The sequence below is a fragment of the Chaetomium tenue genome (genome assembly GCF_020726465.1).
Source record: "Chaetomium tenue strain MPI-SDFR-AT-0079 chromosome Unknown F5144scaffold_7, whole genome shotgun sequence".
NCBI classification, from domain to species: domain Eukaryota; kingdom Fungi; phylum Ascomycota; class Sordariomycetes; order Sordariales; family Chaetomiaceae; genus Chaetomium; species Chaetomium tenue.
Window position 1 is genome coordinate 1,900,424 of NW_027117335.1, and position 15,326 is coordinate 1,915,749.

The 15,326-nt window shown below is 56.3% G+C and overlaps 6 protein-coding genes and 2 non-coding genes across 8 annotated transcripts; 5 read left to right on the forward strand and 3 right to left on the reverse strand.

Moving 5' to 3' along the window:
- The first annotated feature begins 801 nt into the window (after window positions 1-801).
- On the forward strand, window positions 802-3,080 carry F5144DRAFT_586696 (UEV domain-containing protein). The gene is made up of 4 exons (XM_066789784.1): window positions 802-983; window positions 1,048-1,135; window positions 1,209-1,447; window positions 1,501-3,080. Exons 1-4 carry the CDS (start codon window positions 933-935, stop codon window positions 2,764-2,766), a joined length of 1,644 nt encoding a protein of 547 aa, XP_066639085.1. The 5' UTR covers window positions 802-932; the 3' UTR covers window positions 2,767-3,080.
- Window positions 3,081-3,211: 131 nt separating this feature from the next.
- F5144DRAFT_624198 (uncharacterized protein) lies at window positions 3,212-6,233 on the reverse strand (the record flags this gene model as incomplete). Its single annotated transcript, XM_066792187.1, has 3 exons — window positions 3,212-5,430; window positions 5,601-5,701; window positions 5,926-6,233. 3 exons carry the CDS (start codon window positions 6,231-6,233, stop codon window positions 3,380-3,382), a joined length of 2,460 nt encoding a protein of 819 aa, XP_066639086.1. The 3' UTR covers window positions 3,212-3,379.
- A 642-nt stretch (window positions 6,234-6,875) lies between these two features.
- On the reverse strand, window positions 6,876-8,394 carry F5144DRAFT_551959 (fungal pheromone mating factor STE2 GPCR-domain-containing protein; the record flags this gene model as incomplete). The annotated part of the gene is made up of 3 exons (XM_066787717.1): window positions 6,876-6,923; window positions 7,143-7,450; window positions 7,602-8,394. 3 exons carry the CDS (start codon window positions 8,392-8,394, stop codon window positions 6,876-6,878), a joined length of 1,149 nt encoding a protein of 382 aa, XP_066639087.1.
- Window positions 8,395-9,171: 777 nt separating this feature from the next.
- Window positions 9,172-10,303, forward strand: F5144DRAFT_394167 (uncharacterized protein). Its single transcript, XM_066784744.1, has 2 exons — window positions 9,172-9,565; window positions 10,024-10,303. The coding sequence occupies exons 1-2, from the start codon at window positions 9,365-9,367 to the stop codon at window positions 10,216-10,218; spliced, it is 396 nt and encodes a 131-aa protein (XP_066639088.1). The 5' UTR covers window positions 9,172-9,364; the 3' UTR covers window positions 10,219-10,303.
- Window positions 10,304-10,563: 260 nt separating this feature from the next.
- F5144DRAFT_607017 (carbon-nitrogen hydrolase) lies at window positions 10,564-11,814 on the forward strand (the record flags this gene model as incomplete). Its single annotated transcript, XM_066791525.1, has 7 exons — window positions 10,564-10,587; window positions 10,661-10,753; window positions 10,870-11,156; window positions 11,222-11,300; window positions 11,349-11,507; window positions 11,564-11,739; window positions 11,793-11,814. The coding sequence occupies 7 exons, from the start codon at window positions 10,564-10,566 to the stop codon at window positions 11,812-11,814; spliced, it is 840 nt and encodes a 279-aa protein (XP_066639089.1).
- A 581-nt stretch (window positions 11,815-12,395) lies between these two features.
- F5144DRAFT_t173 lies at window positions 12,396-12,510 on the forward strand. Its single transcript has one exon. It is a non-coding gene; the product is annotated as a tRNA-Leu (tRNA).
- A 914-nt stretch (window positions 12,511-13,424) lies between these two features.
- On the forward strand, window positions 13,425-14,285 carry F5144DRAFT_551961 (carbohydrate esterase family 3 protein; the record flags this gene model as incomplete). The annotated part of the gene is made up of 3 exons (XM_066787718.1): window positions 13,425-13,524; window positions 13,591-13,952; window positions 14,043-14,285. 3 exons carry the CDS (start codon window positions 13,425-13,427, stop codon window positions 14,283-14,285), a joined length of 705 nt encoding a protein of 234 aa, XP_066639090.1.
- A 654-nt stretch (window positions 14,286-14,939) lies between these two features.
- On the reverse strand, window positions 14,940-15,011 carry F5144DRAFT_t177. Its single transcript has one exon. It is a non-coding gene; the product is annotated as a tRNA-Glu (tRNA).
- Window positions 15,012-15,326: the final 315 nt, after the last annotated feature.

Genomic DNA, 15,326 nt, shown 5'->3' on the forward strand with positions numbered 1-15,326 from the left:
CAGAATATGTTCTGTAATACTCCTCAGCCGTGCGAAAACTAAGATGTGGCGTGGGCATGTAAAAACAGTTGGAAGGAGAAAACTCAGTCAAGGCCACTGTTCGGGAAGAACAATGATGAGTCGAGCAAGTGGTCGCAGTTTCTGGCTCGGAGGAGTGGGCCCGCTTTGTAATCGCCAAACCTCAGACGACCACAAAGTTCGCCCCTGGCGCTGTTTCGTTTCTGTGCTTAAAATTGTTCCACCGTGCGGCATCGGGTTTCTGGAAAACACTAATCCCCTTCTATCCATTATAGCCCGGTGGAGACGAAGAGAAAATATCGCACACAAAGAGTTGCTGTTGGCCGATTCCGAGGACCTTCCTGTGCCCTGGGCCGACAACGGCCGCGGCCAGCCCGAAACTGTGACCTGCTCTTATTTGCGCGTCATCCGTCATTGCCGTATCTTCCGGCTGTTCGCGGGCTTTACCGGGCTTGGGCGCGGGATGTTGAAGCATCAGCCCCCCTGTTCTTGAAATAAACTAAACATCTGAAACCCGACTGGTGTCGATGTCAGTCAATGCTGCATGGGGCGCGGGGTTCACATTGGCGAAATTCGATGCAGAACATGCAGAGCCCCGTCATGTGGCGTGGTGTTCATGTGGGGTCACACGAGGAAGCGCGCCACAGACGATGCAGGGTCGACCGCCGCATGTCTGCACTGCCGTCAGCAGCCGAACGGTCCCCGGCAGGCAAGAGCTGAGGAGCTTGGGCCACCATCTCGCCAAGCAACCAAGGCTTCGTCATGGCGCGGCAAGGCACGCGATCGGAGGGGCTTGGCACCTCCACAGAACCTCAACGCCGACGCCATGGCGCTGCCTACGGGCTTCAGCAACGAACACACCGACAGCGCAGGCCATGCATTGATAGCGCCATAACGCGGCCACAACACCCAACATGGTGGTCCAACAACATGTCCTCAACTGGCTCTACAGCGTCTTGACAAGTGTGCGCCGCCCGGACTCGCTCATCGATCGAAGCCAAGAAGCTGACCCCTCTCCCCCGCCCCCAGGAATACCACGATGTCAACCGAACCTACAACGATGTAGCCCAGGCTTTGTCGCAGTATCCATCTCTCTCTCCGAGAACTGATGTCCACAGTACGCAGCTCAATCTCCGGGGTGTTTCTGTTTTGGTGGTAGCCTGTGGCCTGGACTGACCATGTGTTTACAGCATTCCCCGACGGCAACTCTGCCCTGCTTCTCCACCTCTCGGGAACAATACCGGTCCTCTTCCGCGGCGCAACCTACCGGTTCCCGATCTCGATATGGGTTCCGCACGCATACCCACGCGAGCCCCCCCTGGCCTACGCGACCCCGACCGAGACCATGGTCGTCCGTCCTGGGCAGCACGTTGATCCACAGGGCCAGGTCTATCACCCCTACCTGGTCGGTTGGCCGACATTCTGGGATGTAAGCTGTAATGGGTTATCAAGGCACGGGACATATGGCTGATTATGGACTAGAAATCCACCATCCTGGACTTCCTCGCCATTCTACAAGATATCTTTGCCAAGGAGCCACCGGTTGTTGCCCGCCAACAGGGGCCGCCTCCTCCCGCTCGACAAATAAACACACCACCGCCCGTACCTCCGCTGCCTCCGGACCTCGCCCCGAGGCCTACAAGTCGGGTACAATCCGTGGCACCGGATGATGCGAGACCACCTCCACCCCCACCAAAACCGGGGCCCCAGACCGCGCCCCATATGGCGACTCGACCACAACCCTCCCCGGCCCCGGTTCAGCAGGGAGGCCCCCCAATCCCTCCCCCTCCACCAAAGGTTGGTGGGCAGCCAAGTCAACATGCGCCGAACGGGCGACCAATGTCGCATCATGAACCCGCGAGAGCTGGCCCTTCGCGTTACGAGACAGCCCCTCCCTTGCCGCCGCAAGCATCACAACCTTCACCGGCGCAGAGGGGCCCATTACCTCCTCCTACCCAGAACCCTCCGATTCAACATCCTCCTCCTCACCCTCCGCAGTATCAAGGGCCCCCTCCAGCGGGCTTCCCCCCGGGCCCGCAGCAACCCCTCCCACCCATGGACCCCCGGCACATGGCGAACCTGGCACACCCTCAACAGTACAGCACCCCCCCACCAACCTGGCAACAACCGCCGCCTCCCGTAGAACCCCAACCAAAACCAAAACCTCCACCACCTCCCGACCTAATGGACGACGACCTCACGCTCTCCATCCCTTCCCCCTCCGCCGTCCCCGCCCCACCAATCCCCCCCAACCCCGAAAAAGATCACCTCCTCCACCAGCTCGCCCAAACCCTCCACATGCACCGCCAAAAAGCCCTCTCCCAAAACACCACCTCCCTCCAAGGCCTCCACGCCCAGCGCGCCGCCATGCAGCAGGCCCTAGCCACCATCCAAGCCGAGTCCGCCCAACTCACCCAGCTCACAGCCCTCCTGACCTCCAACACCGCCATCCTGCAGGACTCACTACGACAAGCGAACGGGGTAATCGAGAACTCGTCGAGCCACCCGGAGCCGGACATCGACGAGCTGCTGGTGGCGCCGACCGTGGTGGGCAACCAGCTGTACGAGCTGGTGGCCGAGGAGCGGGCGCTGGCCGACGCCATCTTCGTGCTGGGCCGGGCGGTGGAGCGCGGCCGGATCGCACCGCAGACGTTTGCCAAGATGACGCGCGGGCTGGCGCGGGAGTGGTATCTGAAGAAGGCGTTGGTTAGGAAGATTGGGCGGGGGATGGGCTTGGCTAAGGGCTGAGTAAGTAGAAGGCACTGTTCGTAGGAGAACTGTGTTCCGAAGTATAAATGGGGGATGATCTTGAATGTGTCATGACATAGGGTGTGGGGTACGGTATGTTTGTAGAAGGGTTTAGAAAATATCAAGACCGATGAAAGCTTATCCCTTCCTACTTGATGGAGAGTTCGCCCGGCTTCCCGCACTCGTGGGATGCTGTCTCGACTTTGGCAAACAAGGCGCAGAGACAATTTTGTTTGTAATGTAGAAGCTAGGGCTTCAACCTACGCATTGTTATTTTAAGTAACCTAAACCACAATAAAAGACATACAAACTAATACACCAACCTCCAAGGTAACACTGGGTCAACAATACTGCCTCCCCATTTCATGATAATCCAGACCGTAACATGGGCAGGATCCCCGTCAAAAATAACACTACAATCTCACCGCAATCCCCACCCCAAGGGTCTAACCCACCGCCCCGCAAGTCAACCGACACACACACCACCAAACCCCTGAATCCTCCCCAAATCCACCACCCTCGCCGGCCGCGGGTGCACCAACCTACACTCCGGCGCCGCCACCACCACCACACCCGACAGCAGCAGCCCCGGCGCAGCAGAAGCAGCAGCGTCCTACCCCCCGCGATCACAGCCATACCCCAACGGCACCATGCCACCTACGGCCATGCCCGAGGGTGAGTGCGATCTCACTTCGGGTTCAGCATCCTCCGCCGCTAGTGCCACGCCCATGACCTTTTTGTCGCCATAGTATTCCCCATCATTACCCCCCGCGACGACACTGCCGGGGGTGGTGTTGGCTGACGGTGTGTACGATAGGGCCGACGGCCCCGAGGTACTGGTCTTGCGGGTTTGGGTCTGGGTTTGGGTCTTGAAGCGGCGCCCGATGTCCAGTGCTGCCGCTGCGGCGCGGCGGCCCCATGACATACCCGCGGTCATACCAGTACTGCTATTTACGTGAGACGGTCGGTTAGCCCACGCTGGGTGGTCTTCGGTTGGCGTGCCGTTGCTTTCGTGGGCATGAATAGGCTTGGTGTTCAGGTGGGCTTTGTGGATGGGTCGAGGGGCGATTTTGGCAGTCTTGTTGAGGAGTTCGAGGGAGGGGGTTGCCCTGAAGCCAGAGACGGGCTTGGTTGCGGAGGGCAGCCTGCTCTCGAAGTTCTTGTTGGATTTTGAGATCTTCCGGAAGGTGGCCTTGAACGAAAAGCTCGCCTCCCGCTTGGCATCGGACGAGGGAGGTTGTGGTAAGCCAACGCCAGCAGCGCTTGCCTGCCCATGTCTCTTCAAGATTGGGATCCTCGAGGTGGGTTCGCTGCGGCCCTTTGTGGCATCCACCTTTCGGCGGCCGGTGAGGGACACGGATCGCAGCGTTTGGGATGCGAGCCTGCGTTGCCATGTTTGCCGCTTCTCCACGTGTAATCCCTCGACAACGATTTCGGGTGGCTCGTCCACCTTGTCTACAGAACTTGGCGCAGCGCTCTCCTGCATGTTTAGCGGGCGGCCCATGTTTTCGAACAAATGTATTCTTTCTTTGACTGGAGATGGCTCTGTAGAGTTTGCCACATCGCTTCCAAAGGCCTCGGAAGCCCCCCCTGTAGTATCGTCTCCCGACCGACCTGTGTAAAGCGCATGCGGCTGGGTGCGCGTTAACGCTTCCGGCCTTACGCCGTGGTGTATTAGGCTACTAGTATCTGGAGACGAACTCTGTCGTATGCTGCTGCGCGTGCTTGCAGCAATGGTCGTTTGGACAATCTTCGGCAGGCTTGGGCTGGACTTCAGTGATCTTCTGTCGCCCTTCGTCCTCCAGTGTTGGAGATATGAGGCTGGTTCCTCCCCAGTTGTCGCTGTGGAAACTTTCAGGGTGTCACCAGAGTCCACATAGGGTTCCCTGGCACCTTGTTTCATTCTTTTGTTTGGCGACGTTCCTTGACTGCCAGCATCACTCCAGTCGCAAATCGTGCGACCTTCAGCGGAAACTGTTCTTGACAGCAGCAGTGGCTCTGAATCCGACCAACTAGAACTCGACGCGTTGATCAAGGTTCGGTCGGTACTGCGGTCCTGTTTGGGACCTCCGTTCCTCCGGCTCATAGTTCGTGACAGTTCCTTAATGAGGTTTGCCCGAAGACCCTTTCCTTCGGCTTGTCGGATGGTGGGTGTCTGTGGCCGTCGCCGGGCATGACTTTTATTCTGTGGCTCGGGGATTCGAGTTGGGGAGCAAGCGATGTCGATAGCATCTCGACAATGGGCTTGTCCACGCAGTTGCGGTCTCGAGCCCCGCACAATCGACTGACTTATCGTTCCGTTCGGTATCCCGGAGCTGAGGGGCCATGTCCGGTTTGGTGTGTTTGGGAGCGAGGCACTGGATAGCCCACCAGATTTGCGGCACTGCTGTGGGTCGAAAGCTCGCCGCAAATCTGCGACACTGGGACGTTTGTTTTGGATTTCTTTCGTTTGTTGGTAACCGCTAGCCCACTGGGGGCGATGCTCCCATGACGGCAATGCACAGTGTGTGGTATGATCACGGCGCCGTGTTCCTGGGAATAAGCTAGCTGGCAGTGACCCTTGGGGATTGGTAACACGAGGGTACGCTCTCGGCTCGGATAGCGACTTTTTGTCGTGAACTTGGGTTTTCTCAGAGTACGGAGTGGCCGGTGTGAAAGCATGAGCTGCGACAGCGATATTCTTTTTACAGGCTTTACTGGATTAGCGATGGTTTCGGATGAGGACTTGAGGAGTGAGGCTTGCTACACGAACCTGCTTGTCCCTCAAATACCTTCCTCCTCTCTGCAACGGATAGCGGGGCCCTGCACACCCACACTTCAGTGGCACGGCCAACCTGTTGTATGGTGGTCACTGTGCGCTTTACGTCTGTCACAATGGGATCCGTTGAAGCCTTTGGAGACACCTAGTCCCCAGATGTGCCACCGCCTGCCGGTCCTTCCGGCGTATCATCCTTCTTTTCTTCCTGGTATGCGTTTAGGTTGGAAAGATCCCTGCGTATCATCGCGGCCAACGATAGGGTTGCTGCTGTAATCTTGTCGGTGGCGGCGTTGGAAGTCCCACAAGCAGGAATGAGGGGTTGATCAGCGACTTTGTGCCGTGTTCGTATACCCAATGGAGCTTGCGTACGAGCGGGTGGTTTAAAAGTGATCGCCTGTGACAGGGCCACATTAGCAGGCTGACGAGAAGCTCTTGCGTTACCATCACCGGCAGCGCCGAGCATCTCGAACTTGGCCACTAGGACGGCAAGTTCAGACGTTGTTGGTCTGACGAGACTGGTCGTCTCTCCTCCGGTTCTGTTTGGTCGATGTTTTCTCAGTGTTGGTTTGTCGGTGTGAAAATGGTTGCTAGGCGAGTGCAAGTTGTCGTTCTGGTGACCCAAATGGATCCTGCGTGGTAGTCGTAGAGGTTCCGGCTTGAGATTCGAGTCTGAGAAGTCCCGAGCGGGCGAGATGTCCAAGTCTTCCATAGGCTGAAATAGTGTATGTCGTTGTGCTGCGTTGAAGTCTTTCAGTGCGACCAAACCATCAAGAGCAGAGCATGGCCGCGTGGTTACACCTTAAACAAAGCGGGTGAAGGGGCCCGAGAATTGAACAGCGGAGCTCCCCAGTTCCCTGGTTGGGGTTGGGACACCTCACCCAAAAAAAGGAAAGAATGCACCATTGGACTTCACGGATTGGAGCGCGACCATGGGGAAGGAGCCCATGAGTGGAACAACAACCAGACACCACCTTCCTTGGACACACTGAATTTCAAGCCCACGGTTGACAAGCCGCACTGTTTTGGATAGACATTCTGCGAACCGACATCCACCGTAATCAACGACGATAATTCATGGCTAAGACAAGCTGTGAACTGAAGGGGCTGGGATGTACATGTACAACAAGCCCAGGGAATAAAATTACAATCCGCCATCGGCGGCAAATCAAGAAGATATTTGACCAAGGAAACCAGCGCGCAACCCTGGATGATCAATCTGGCCAACGCCCAACCCTCCATGAAAGGAACAGCCTGAAACCCAGCCGCAATGCAATCTGAAGTTTGAACCAGCCCGACGCCTCCTCTCCGACCAAACCCTGACCCAACCCAACCCAACCTCCAGTCCTCCAAGTTAAACCACCTCGGCCTCCTGCACCGCCCGCTCAAAAAGCAACTCCGCCTAAGAGCCACTAGTCGGCAAGCGCTCCTCCCGCCGCTCAATCCCATAATCCACCCTCACACCGCCCCTCTCCAAATCCTCCCCAACCCCCACCGCCCTACCGTGAGCATCGCCATCCACCCACATCGCATGCGCCTTCTCACCCACCTCAACGTCACTCCCCGCCTTAATATGCGTCTCCACCCTCCCACACCAACCACGATGCACCCCCCCACCCACACTCGTATTGCTCCTCACGCTCGTCAACAGCGGCCGCCTCCCACTAGCCGCACTCGTAGCCGTGATGCCCGACAGCACGCCGCGCGAGAGCACGCTGCCCCTACCGGTCCCGGTGGTGTTGGCGGAGGCGGGACCCCCGGAGGCGGAGGAGGCGGAGTCGGTGTGGGCGGCGGTGCCGAACCAGGCCGGGTTGGCGAGGCGTTGGGCGACCAGCGTGCCGAGGGGCGGGACGATGATCACGGAGATTTGGGTGAGGGAGCCGGGTTCGAAACGGTCGAATTGGATGAATTCGAGGGCGGCGAAGATTACTGGGGGGGAGGGGGGTGTTGGTTGGTTGGTTGGGGTGGAAAAGGGTGTGGGATGGAAGAGGGTGTGGGGTTGGGGGCTTGAAAGGGGGGGAGGGGGCGAGTGAAAGGGGCAAGGGGGTGAAAGGGGGTGGTGGTTGATAGGGGAACGTACCAGGAACAAACATCAGGATGCCGTTAGTGATGACCAGAACATCCATCGCCTTGAGACCCTTCAGGCTGGGGAGGATGCTCCGGTTGGTCCACATGTGCATGACGAGGCGGATGTTGAAGAGGAAGCAGAACCAGCAGATGGAAGCCGTGATCAGCCCCAGGTAGGTCTGGCGCACCCAGTCGGCAATCTGGCTGATGTCGGCATACAAGATCGCCCGCGTCTGGATCACCGTGGTCGTCATGTTAAACGCGACCGTCAGCAGCACCAGCGCCAGCGACAACACCCCAGCAGGGACCTTGTACACGGGACGCCACAGCCGCAGCATGGACCAAGCCTGCACCGTCAACGCAGCGAGAATGAGCACCGTAATGGGCACGCTGAGCACGGTGGCGGCGGCGCTGAGGTTGAAGTCGAAACGCGGCACGAGCGAGGCGTCCTGCGACACGATGACGTACAGGTCGACCCAGGAGGTGGTGAAGAAGACGGCCAGCAGCACCATGCGCGCCGTGTTGAGCGCCAGCGCCGCCACGCTGATCGGCGTCGGCAGCCGCTGGAACCGGGGCCGCGGCGTCATGCCCAGCACCACGGCCAGCATCATGAAGCAGGCCCCGATCTGCGAGCCGTACAGGATGGAGAGCGAGGTCGCCTGCAGGTAGATCTCCGTGACGTTGTAGGTGTTGAAGGGGATCGGGGTGCTGCCGTCCGCGTAGAGGAGGAAGGCACTCTGGTTGAGCGGGTTGAAGGGTTGGGCTTGGGGAGGGAGCCCCGGTGGGGGGGATGTCGTGTTGGACATGGTTGTCTTATTGGGGTTGAAGCTGAAGAGAGAATGGAACAGAAAAAAGAAGCGGTTGAAAGGTGCGGGTTCAAGTGGTGATGGTTTTGTAGCTTCTCTCGTGGAGCCGTTTTGGTGTTGAGTGGTTGTGTTTTAAGGGACTGTGTTGATGACTCTCAAGCAACCGGCACTTGAGCAGTATAAGTCAGTTGGATGTTGATGAGGACACGGTGAGAAGTTCGAGTGCCATGTTTTGAGAAATGTTGTGATGGAGATGATAACCACACAACAGCTGAAATTGGGGTGGCCGTTTCGGACATGAAGCATTTCCTGAACCAGACGACCCCTATTCTGCTCTCAAAGAACAATCCCAAGATCCAGACCGGAGCAGACCACCTCCTGCTCGGCACCGACTCAATTTTGGGCGGGTTATCATCAAAGAATACCATCCTCCATGAGACGTAGCGTATTGCAGGGTACAATGAGAGTGGTGAGCGGTGGGTCATTCAGGTGGCTAAGCGCGTTCCGCAATAGTCGGGCTGAGTTAGTATTGTCCTTTGCCGCGCTCTTGATATTGTTCTCAAAACGGCCCACAATTCGCCGCGTCGCTGATCACCAAACAACTGATAAGTCGCGGGAGGACCTCTGGATTATGCATCAGTCAAATTCATGGCAGGAGAGGAAATCAAGAAAAATGAGTTGGAGGTGCTTGTAATTTGGGTTTTGTGCAACTTTGCTGCCAGATTCCGTAACCCCTGACTGATTCTCGCCCGAGGTTTTGCTCGGCATCATCCAGGTAACTCAAGCACCATGTTGTCCCATGGAAATCGACGTCATTAGATTTCAGCCCGCTATTTTTGGGTCAGAGACGAACCCGTTCTCAAGACCTAGCAAAGGTTATCACAAGTTCACAACTCGCCAACCAGGGGTGCATGGAGTTGGGCGCTGATGCCGTGACCTTGCCTACCTGTACACTCACCACTTTCCCTGCATGTTGACCACGGTGATGAGTGATTCCCCCTTGGTGTCGGCATTTGTGACTCTTGCGGCTAGCCCCTGTCACACGAAACCCCATGGCCAAGGCATGGCCATGGACCCAAGGCCAGCCGCGCGTTCCACCATTCGGATCTCCGGACTGTGCAACAGTTGGTCTCGGGGTGCAGCCAGCAGCAGGTGCAGAAAAGAGAAACCGGCCCGACATCAAACACAACTCTGCAAGACGGGTCTCGGCAGTAGCGCTGTGCTCGATATGCAGGATGCATGCCCAGTTGCGCACCGGAATGGTCGCCCTTGACAGATCCGGCTCCTCAGCGAACCCCGGAGGACCCTAGCCGCGCATTTGCCGGTAACCGACAAGGGACCTGGTGGTGCGCCAATCGGCAGGTTACCTGCGCCTGTCGTTGATTAGCAACTGCAGCAATCTGCGGCTTGTGGGCGCCGGGAAGGTAACCCATCCCGGGAAAGTTCAGGTTCGAGATTGGGGAACTGGGTAATTTTGACCCCACAGGACTTCCGAGACATCCCACATCCAACCTTGCCTGTGAGGATGGGGTCTGGCGCGGGGCCGTGTGTCAAGTCCGGCAGTGATGGCGATAGTTTGACAGGGGAGTGCTTTGGCTGAGAGTTAGCCAGATCGGGATGGTGTGAAAGCTTATTGGCACCACAGCCAAGAGGGCTCGGGGGGAAGGAGATGGCAACATGACCTGTCCCCAGCAATATCTGCCGAATACCAAACGTTCGCGATGGGTTTGGTGCCGTGAAGGCCACGCATGTCTCCACTGGGCTCATATATCGATGGATCAGTGGGTGGAAAGTCAGGAGGCTAAAGTTCAGTCAATCCAATGATGTCTGCTTTTCTGTTGTTCGGTTTTGAGGAGGAGGAAGCGCGCGAATGAACTCCACCGCGGAATACAGTGCCGAGAGCGCCGGAGATTGCGTGACACAGCTAACTGTGCGGGGCTTTCGGCGCTGCTTGGCTGTCACTGTCAGTCTCAACTCGCTTTCTTCACTCATGCTTACCAGCAACACCTTTCACCTCAGGAGTTCATACTGCCGGCCCATGCAAGAGAAAAATGACAGACAAAACTAAACAAGTTGACACCTCTGGCAATTTGGGACCCGAGAAAGCGCCAATAGTAGTAAGCCACGGCCCTGGGCCCAGACCCTCTTACTTCATGCTCGGTGAGAAGGATGAAACCTTGGAACCTGGGAAAGGTTCCCCCACATCGCCTATGCCGCTTCCTTGCGGCTGATCGGCCTTTGCGACTGACGCCGCTGTTGGGATTAGGCCATAGGCCAGCTTACTTCGACCTCCGACCTCGCCCACAACCTCGCCCAGTGCCGCATCCTTGTGCAACAAGCAGCCCAAGCTGGTGCCCAGGTCAGCGCTCCTCCCACTCTGTCACACATTCTCCCCCCCTTCCCCTGACCCTCGGCCCCTTCACGGCCATCTCACACGACATGGACTCATACTGACTGAGGAGCTGCCCCCATCAGGCCCTCTTCCTCCCCGAAGCAAGCGACTACATCGCCGCCTCCGCCGCCGAAAGCATCAGCCTCGCCAAGCCCGTGGAGCAGAGCGAGTTTGTGCTGGGCTTGCAGGACGAAGCTCGCCGCTGGAAACTGCCCATCCACGTCGGCGTCCACGAGCCCGCCGCCGACGGCCACAAACTCAAGAATACTGTCTTGTGGATCGACGAGCGTGGTGAGATTGTGCATCGGTACCAGAAGATTCATCTCTTTGATGTGGATATCGAGGGAGGGCCGGTGTTGAGGGAAAGCGAGTGCGTGGCCCCTGAGTTGTTGTTGTTGTGGAGGGATATGGGTGGTCTAACGTTGGTGTCTCCAGGTCCGTTGAGAGGGGCATGCGCATTGAGCCGCCATTTGACACGACAGTTGGCAAAGTTGGATCGACAATATGTTTCGATGTGGGTAGTACTTAACTCTGTCATGTCTCACTGTCTGACGCCGTGTAGCTGCGATTCCCTGAGATCAGCATCGCCCTGAGGCGTCTCGGGGCCGACATCATCACCTACCCCTCCGCCTTCACCGTGCCCACCGGAAAGGCGCACTGGGAGGTCTTGTTGAGGGCTCGGGCCATTGAGACACAGTCCTATGTTATTGCTGCTGCCCAGGTACGTGCCAGATGTTGTTAGTTATCATCGGTCTGCTCTTGCTGAGGCTGGCCCAGGTCGGAAACCACAACGAGAAGCGAGTTAGCTATGGCCATAGCATGATTGTCGATCCATGGGGTACGGTATTAGCCGATCTCGGAGACGCTGGCGACGGTCCCAAGATAGGTACCGCCGTGATCGACCACGGCCTGCTGCAGAAGGTTAGGACGGAGGTGCCGCTGCGCAGGCGGACGTAAGTTCTGAGCCCCTATTTCTGGCCATCTGTCGGTTCTGACTCTGCCGCAGAGACGTGTACCCAGAGGTCTGAGGCATGGAACCTTGACATCCAAACTCGCCCATCGCCTATTATTGTACACCAGTCTTGCCTCCCTCGCCGTCATTGGTCTCCTCATAGTGACCTTGTGGAACCTCTAATCTGGCCACTTTGCCTGCGTAGTCCCCCCGCCTTGCTTCACCTCATCATGTCCACCCGTGACCGCTGTGCGGAGCCATCGCGAAGGGAGTCGATCTAGTAATTGAAGCTTGCGGCCCTTGATTTTGAGCCTTTTTGTTAACTCGCAACTTAAACCCATGCAAAGCCACAAACAAGGTTGTTTTTTTCGTGGGCTTTAGAACGGGTTGCAAGCAAAAGCTTCCGGTATCGGACAGGTACTTCTTGAAGCGGATTTTGAACCCCATTCACGTTTATGCCCAGGTTTTGGTCCCGTCGACCTTATAAGGTGAAAAATAACTGGCCAGGGGTAACGCCCACATGTGGATGCAAGTGGAGAATGGCAAACTCTGGTTCCAACCATCCATCTCCGTCTCTCCTGCAGGTCAACGAACCCAGCCTCCCCAAGCCAGCTGCTCTTCTACACTCGTGTGGTTCGTCTCCACAACGGCATTCACGGCAACTTGGCCGAGTGGTCTAAGGCGACGCACTCAAGGACTAATATCCTTCCCCTAAAAAAGGGGCTGCATTGCGTTCTCGCAAGAGGCGTGAGTTCGAATCTCACAGTTGTCAGCGTGGAATGGAGCCTCTTTGGGGAGTCTCCTCTTTTATTTTGTTTATCTTTTGCCAAAAATGCATGCATAGTACATATCTTCCGAAAGTTACCGTCCACGTGCTATTCTGCCCCCTGGCTAACCAACTTCGGGAGCTATATCTGACTCCTTAAGTCGGGTAACCGGAATCACCAAGTTTCGTAGGACCTCTACAACGCAGTCGCTGCACCACATACCTAGCAGCCCGCCTCCACCAGTCAACGACAAGGTATTGAATTGTTGCGCAGCACAGGGTCTCCGAAATGAAGGCCCCGCACCGACCATACTCCATATCGATCGATTCTCGGCTGGAGTTGCGAAACCTGGTACTTGCCAGGCTTCGGTAGCTCCGGACCGGCCCCGGGAATTGTCCTATTTATCCTCATCCGGTGACAGATAACTTCGCACCAATGGCAGCTTAGCTTGGCTGTCACCGCTTATGAGTACATATTTGAAACGGCCGGAATAGGCACGGAACAATCCCCAAGGCAAACGTAGTTGGCCCTGTGAAGCTCCCCTCGCCCGACCGAGGACCTGGTTCAAACTTTAAATCCGGTAGATGGCAATTCAATGATTCTTATGGCTCTGAATGTCACATCCGGGCTTCTGGACACCATTGAATGGGCTCGATATCGCTACGGTTCTTGATCACGGCACTCCGATGTCGTTGTGGCGCCGAGTTAGGAAAGGCGGGCAATTTAAATCCTTCTTTTGTGCATCTAGAAGGATGTTTAAACGATCAAGGCTGTCACGGCCCCCCACCGCCAGTCCCCCACTGCCGTCCCGGGAGAAGATAAAAGCAGCAGCGTGCCGCAGAAAACTCCGACTGGTTCAGACATTTCCTCTAACGACATCGCTTCCAGAAGTCCCTCTAGCTAGCTTAGAGCCGTAACCATGCACGTGTCAAGCATCATCTCAGCCTTCAGCCTGGCCAGCCTGGCCTTGGCTAGCCCGGTGGAAGTGGTTGAGCGTCAAGCTCAGAAGCTGAAGATCAGTAAGTTCACCCAGCGACTTGTAAGCCTTCATACTCCCTCGAGCACGTCCGCTAACAAAAGCCAAGTGCCCCTCGGCGACAGCATCACCGAGATCACTTGCTGGCGGGCTTTCGTTTGGGACCAGCTTGCCGAGGCCGGGCTCGCCGACAAGGTGCAGTACGTCGGGTCGCAGAACAGCAACCCCCAGAACTGCCAGCCCAAGACATCCGGCTGGGACCAACACCACGAGGGCCACTCCGGCTGGTTGGCCGTTGACATCGCCAACAACTACCTGACCAACTGGCTCAAGAGCACGCCCGCTGACATCGTCATGTTCATGCTCGGCACCAACGACGTGGTCCGGGGCAAGACCACCGACGACGTCATTGCGGCCTACACCAAGATGGTCAACATCATCCGGGCAGCAAACCCCAAGACCAAGATCATTGTAAGTTCCCTCCGGAACCCATACCAGCATCACCACACAAACCACACCAGAACCAAAACCAGAACCAGCAACTAACATCCCCCTCCCCAGGTCGACCTCGTAATCCCGCTCTCCTTCTCCAACGCGCCCATCCAGGCCATCAACGCGCGGATCCCCGCCTGGGCCGCCGGGCTCAACACCACCGAGTCGCCCATCGTCGTCGCCGACTGCTACACGGGCTTCCAGACGTCGTATCTCCGCGACGGCGTGCACCCCAACCTGGACGGTGACCGCGTCATTGCCTCGCGGGTGGGGCCGTTGTTGTTGGATTATGTGAAGAAGTCGCTGGCGTAGATGGAGGGGGTGTGTGGGTTTGATTTGGTTGGGGGAGACGGAGAGAAAATGGAAGGGGGTGTGGGTATATGTAGTAGGGAAGAAAATAAGGGAAATGAAATGGGAAAAGCAAAAACCAACGGATGTGATGTGTCTGGGCGTGAAACCTGTGTTATCATTTGTCCGCCTGGCACTGGGAAGACACCCGCCCAGCACCTAACAAGGGCCTCGACCCCTCATAGCAAACATATCGTGGAACCGGGATAAACCCTAAGTATAGATGCAGACGAAACATTCGATTACAAGAAGAAAAGTAAGCCATTCGGAAGCTAAAGGTCTACTTTCTTTTTACTGGGTTTCTTTTCTTTCTTCCTTTTGTCTAGTTTACTTTACCTCTTCCATTCTCTTTAGTTACCTTTCTATCTCTTTTCTCAGGTTTTTACTCTTTTTTTCTTTTTTTTCCAAGGTCGGTTTTCTCTCTTTCTTTTCTCGAAGGATCACTTGGAAGGGCGAGGCGCTTGCTACCGCTACCACAGCTACCTGTGTACAAAAGAAGACTATTAAAAACCCCCAATGCCACTATTGGACCGGTAATTCCAATCGGAACGCGCATCCTCACCAGTTTCTCAAACTTTAGACCTTTTACACATTGAAATAAAGCAAAAAAAGAAAAGTCTCCGGTACGGGGAATCGAACCCCGAGCTTCGCGGTGAAAACGCGATATGTTAACCGTTACACTATACCGGATTTAACGGTGCTAACCTATTCTGGCTTGCGATTGGCTGGAGGGAAGGTGCATTCCTCGATCTGAAAAAGGAAGGAACGACCCACAAGTTACCGGATTAGGAAGTCGCGGCACCAACCTCTATCGTCCCTTCCCAGAACAATTGTTTGAACTACATCATACAAAGGCCGTAATTTAGAGAGTTTCTACTACTATGCACCGTTTTGGGGGAGGGGCATGTACCTACCGAGGTATCTAGCAATGCATTTTGTTGCTGCTTGCTTTGGTGGCACGATACATACCAAGGCATCCAATTAGATGGACGGTATAATAGGTGT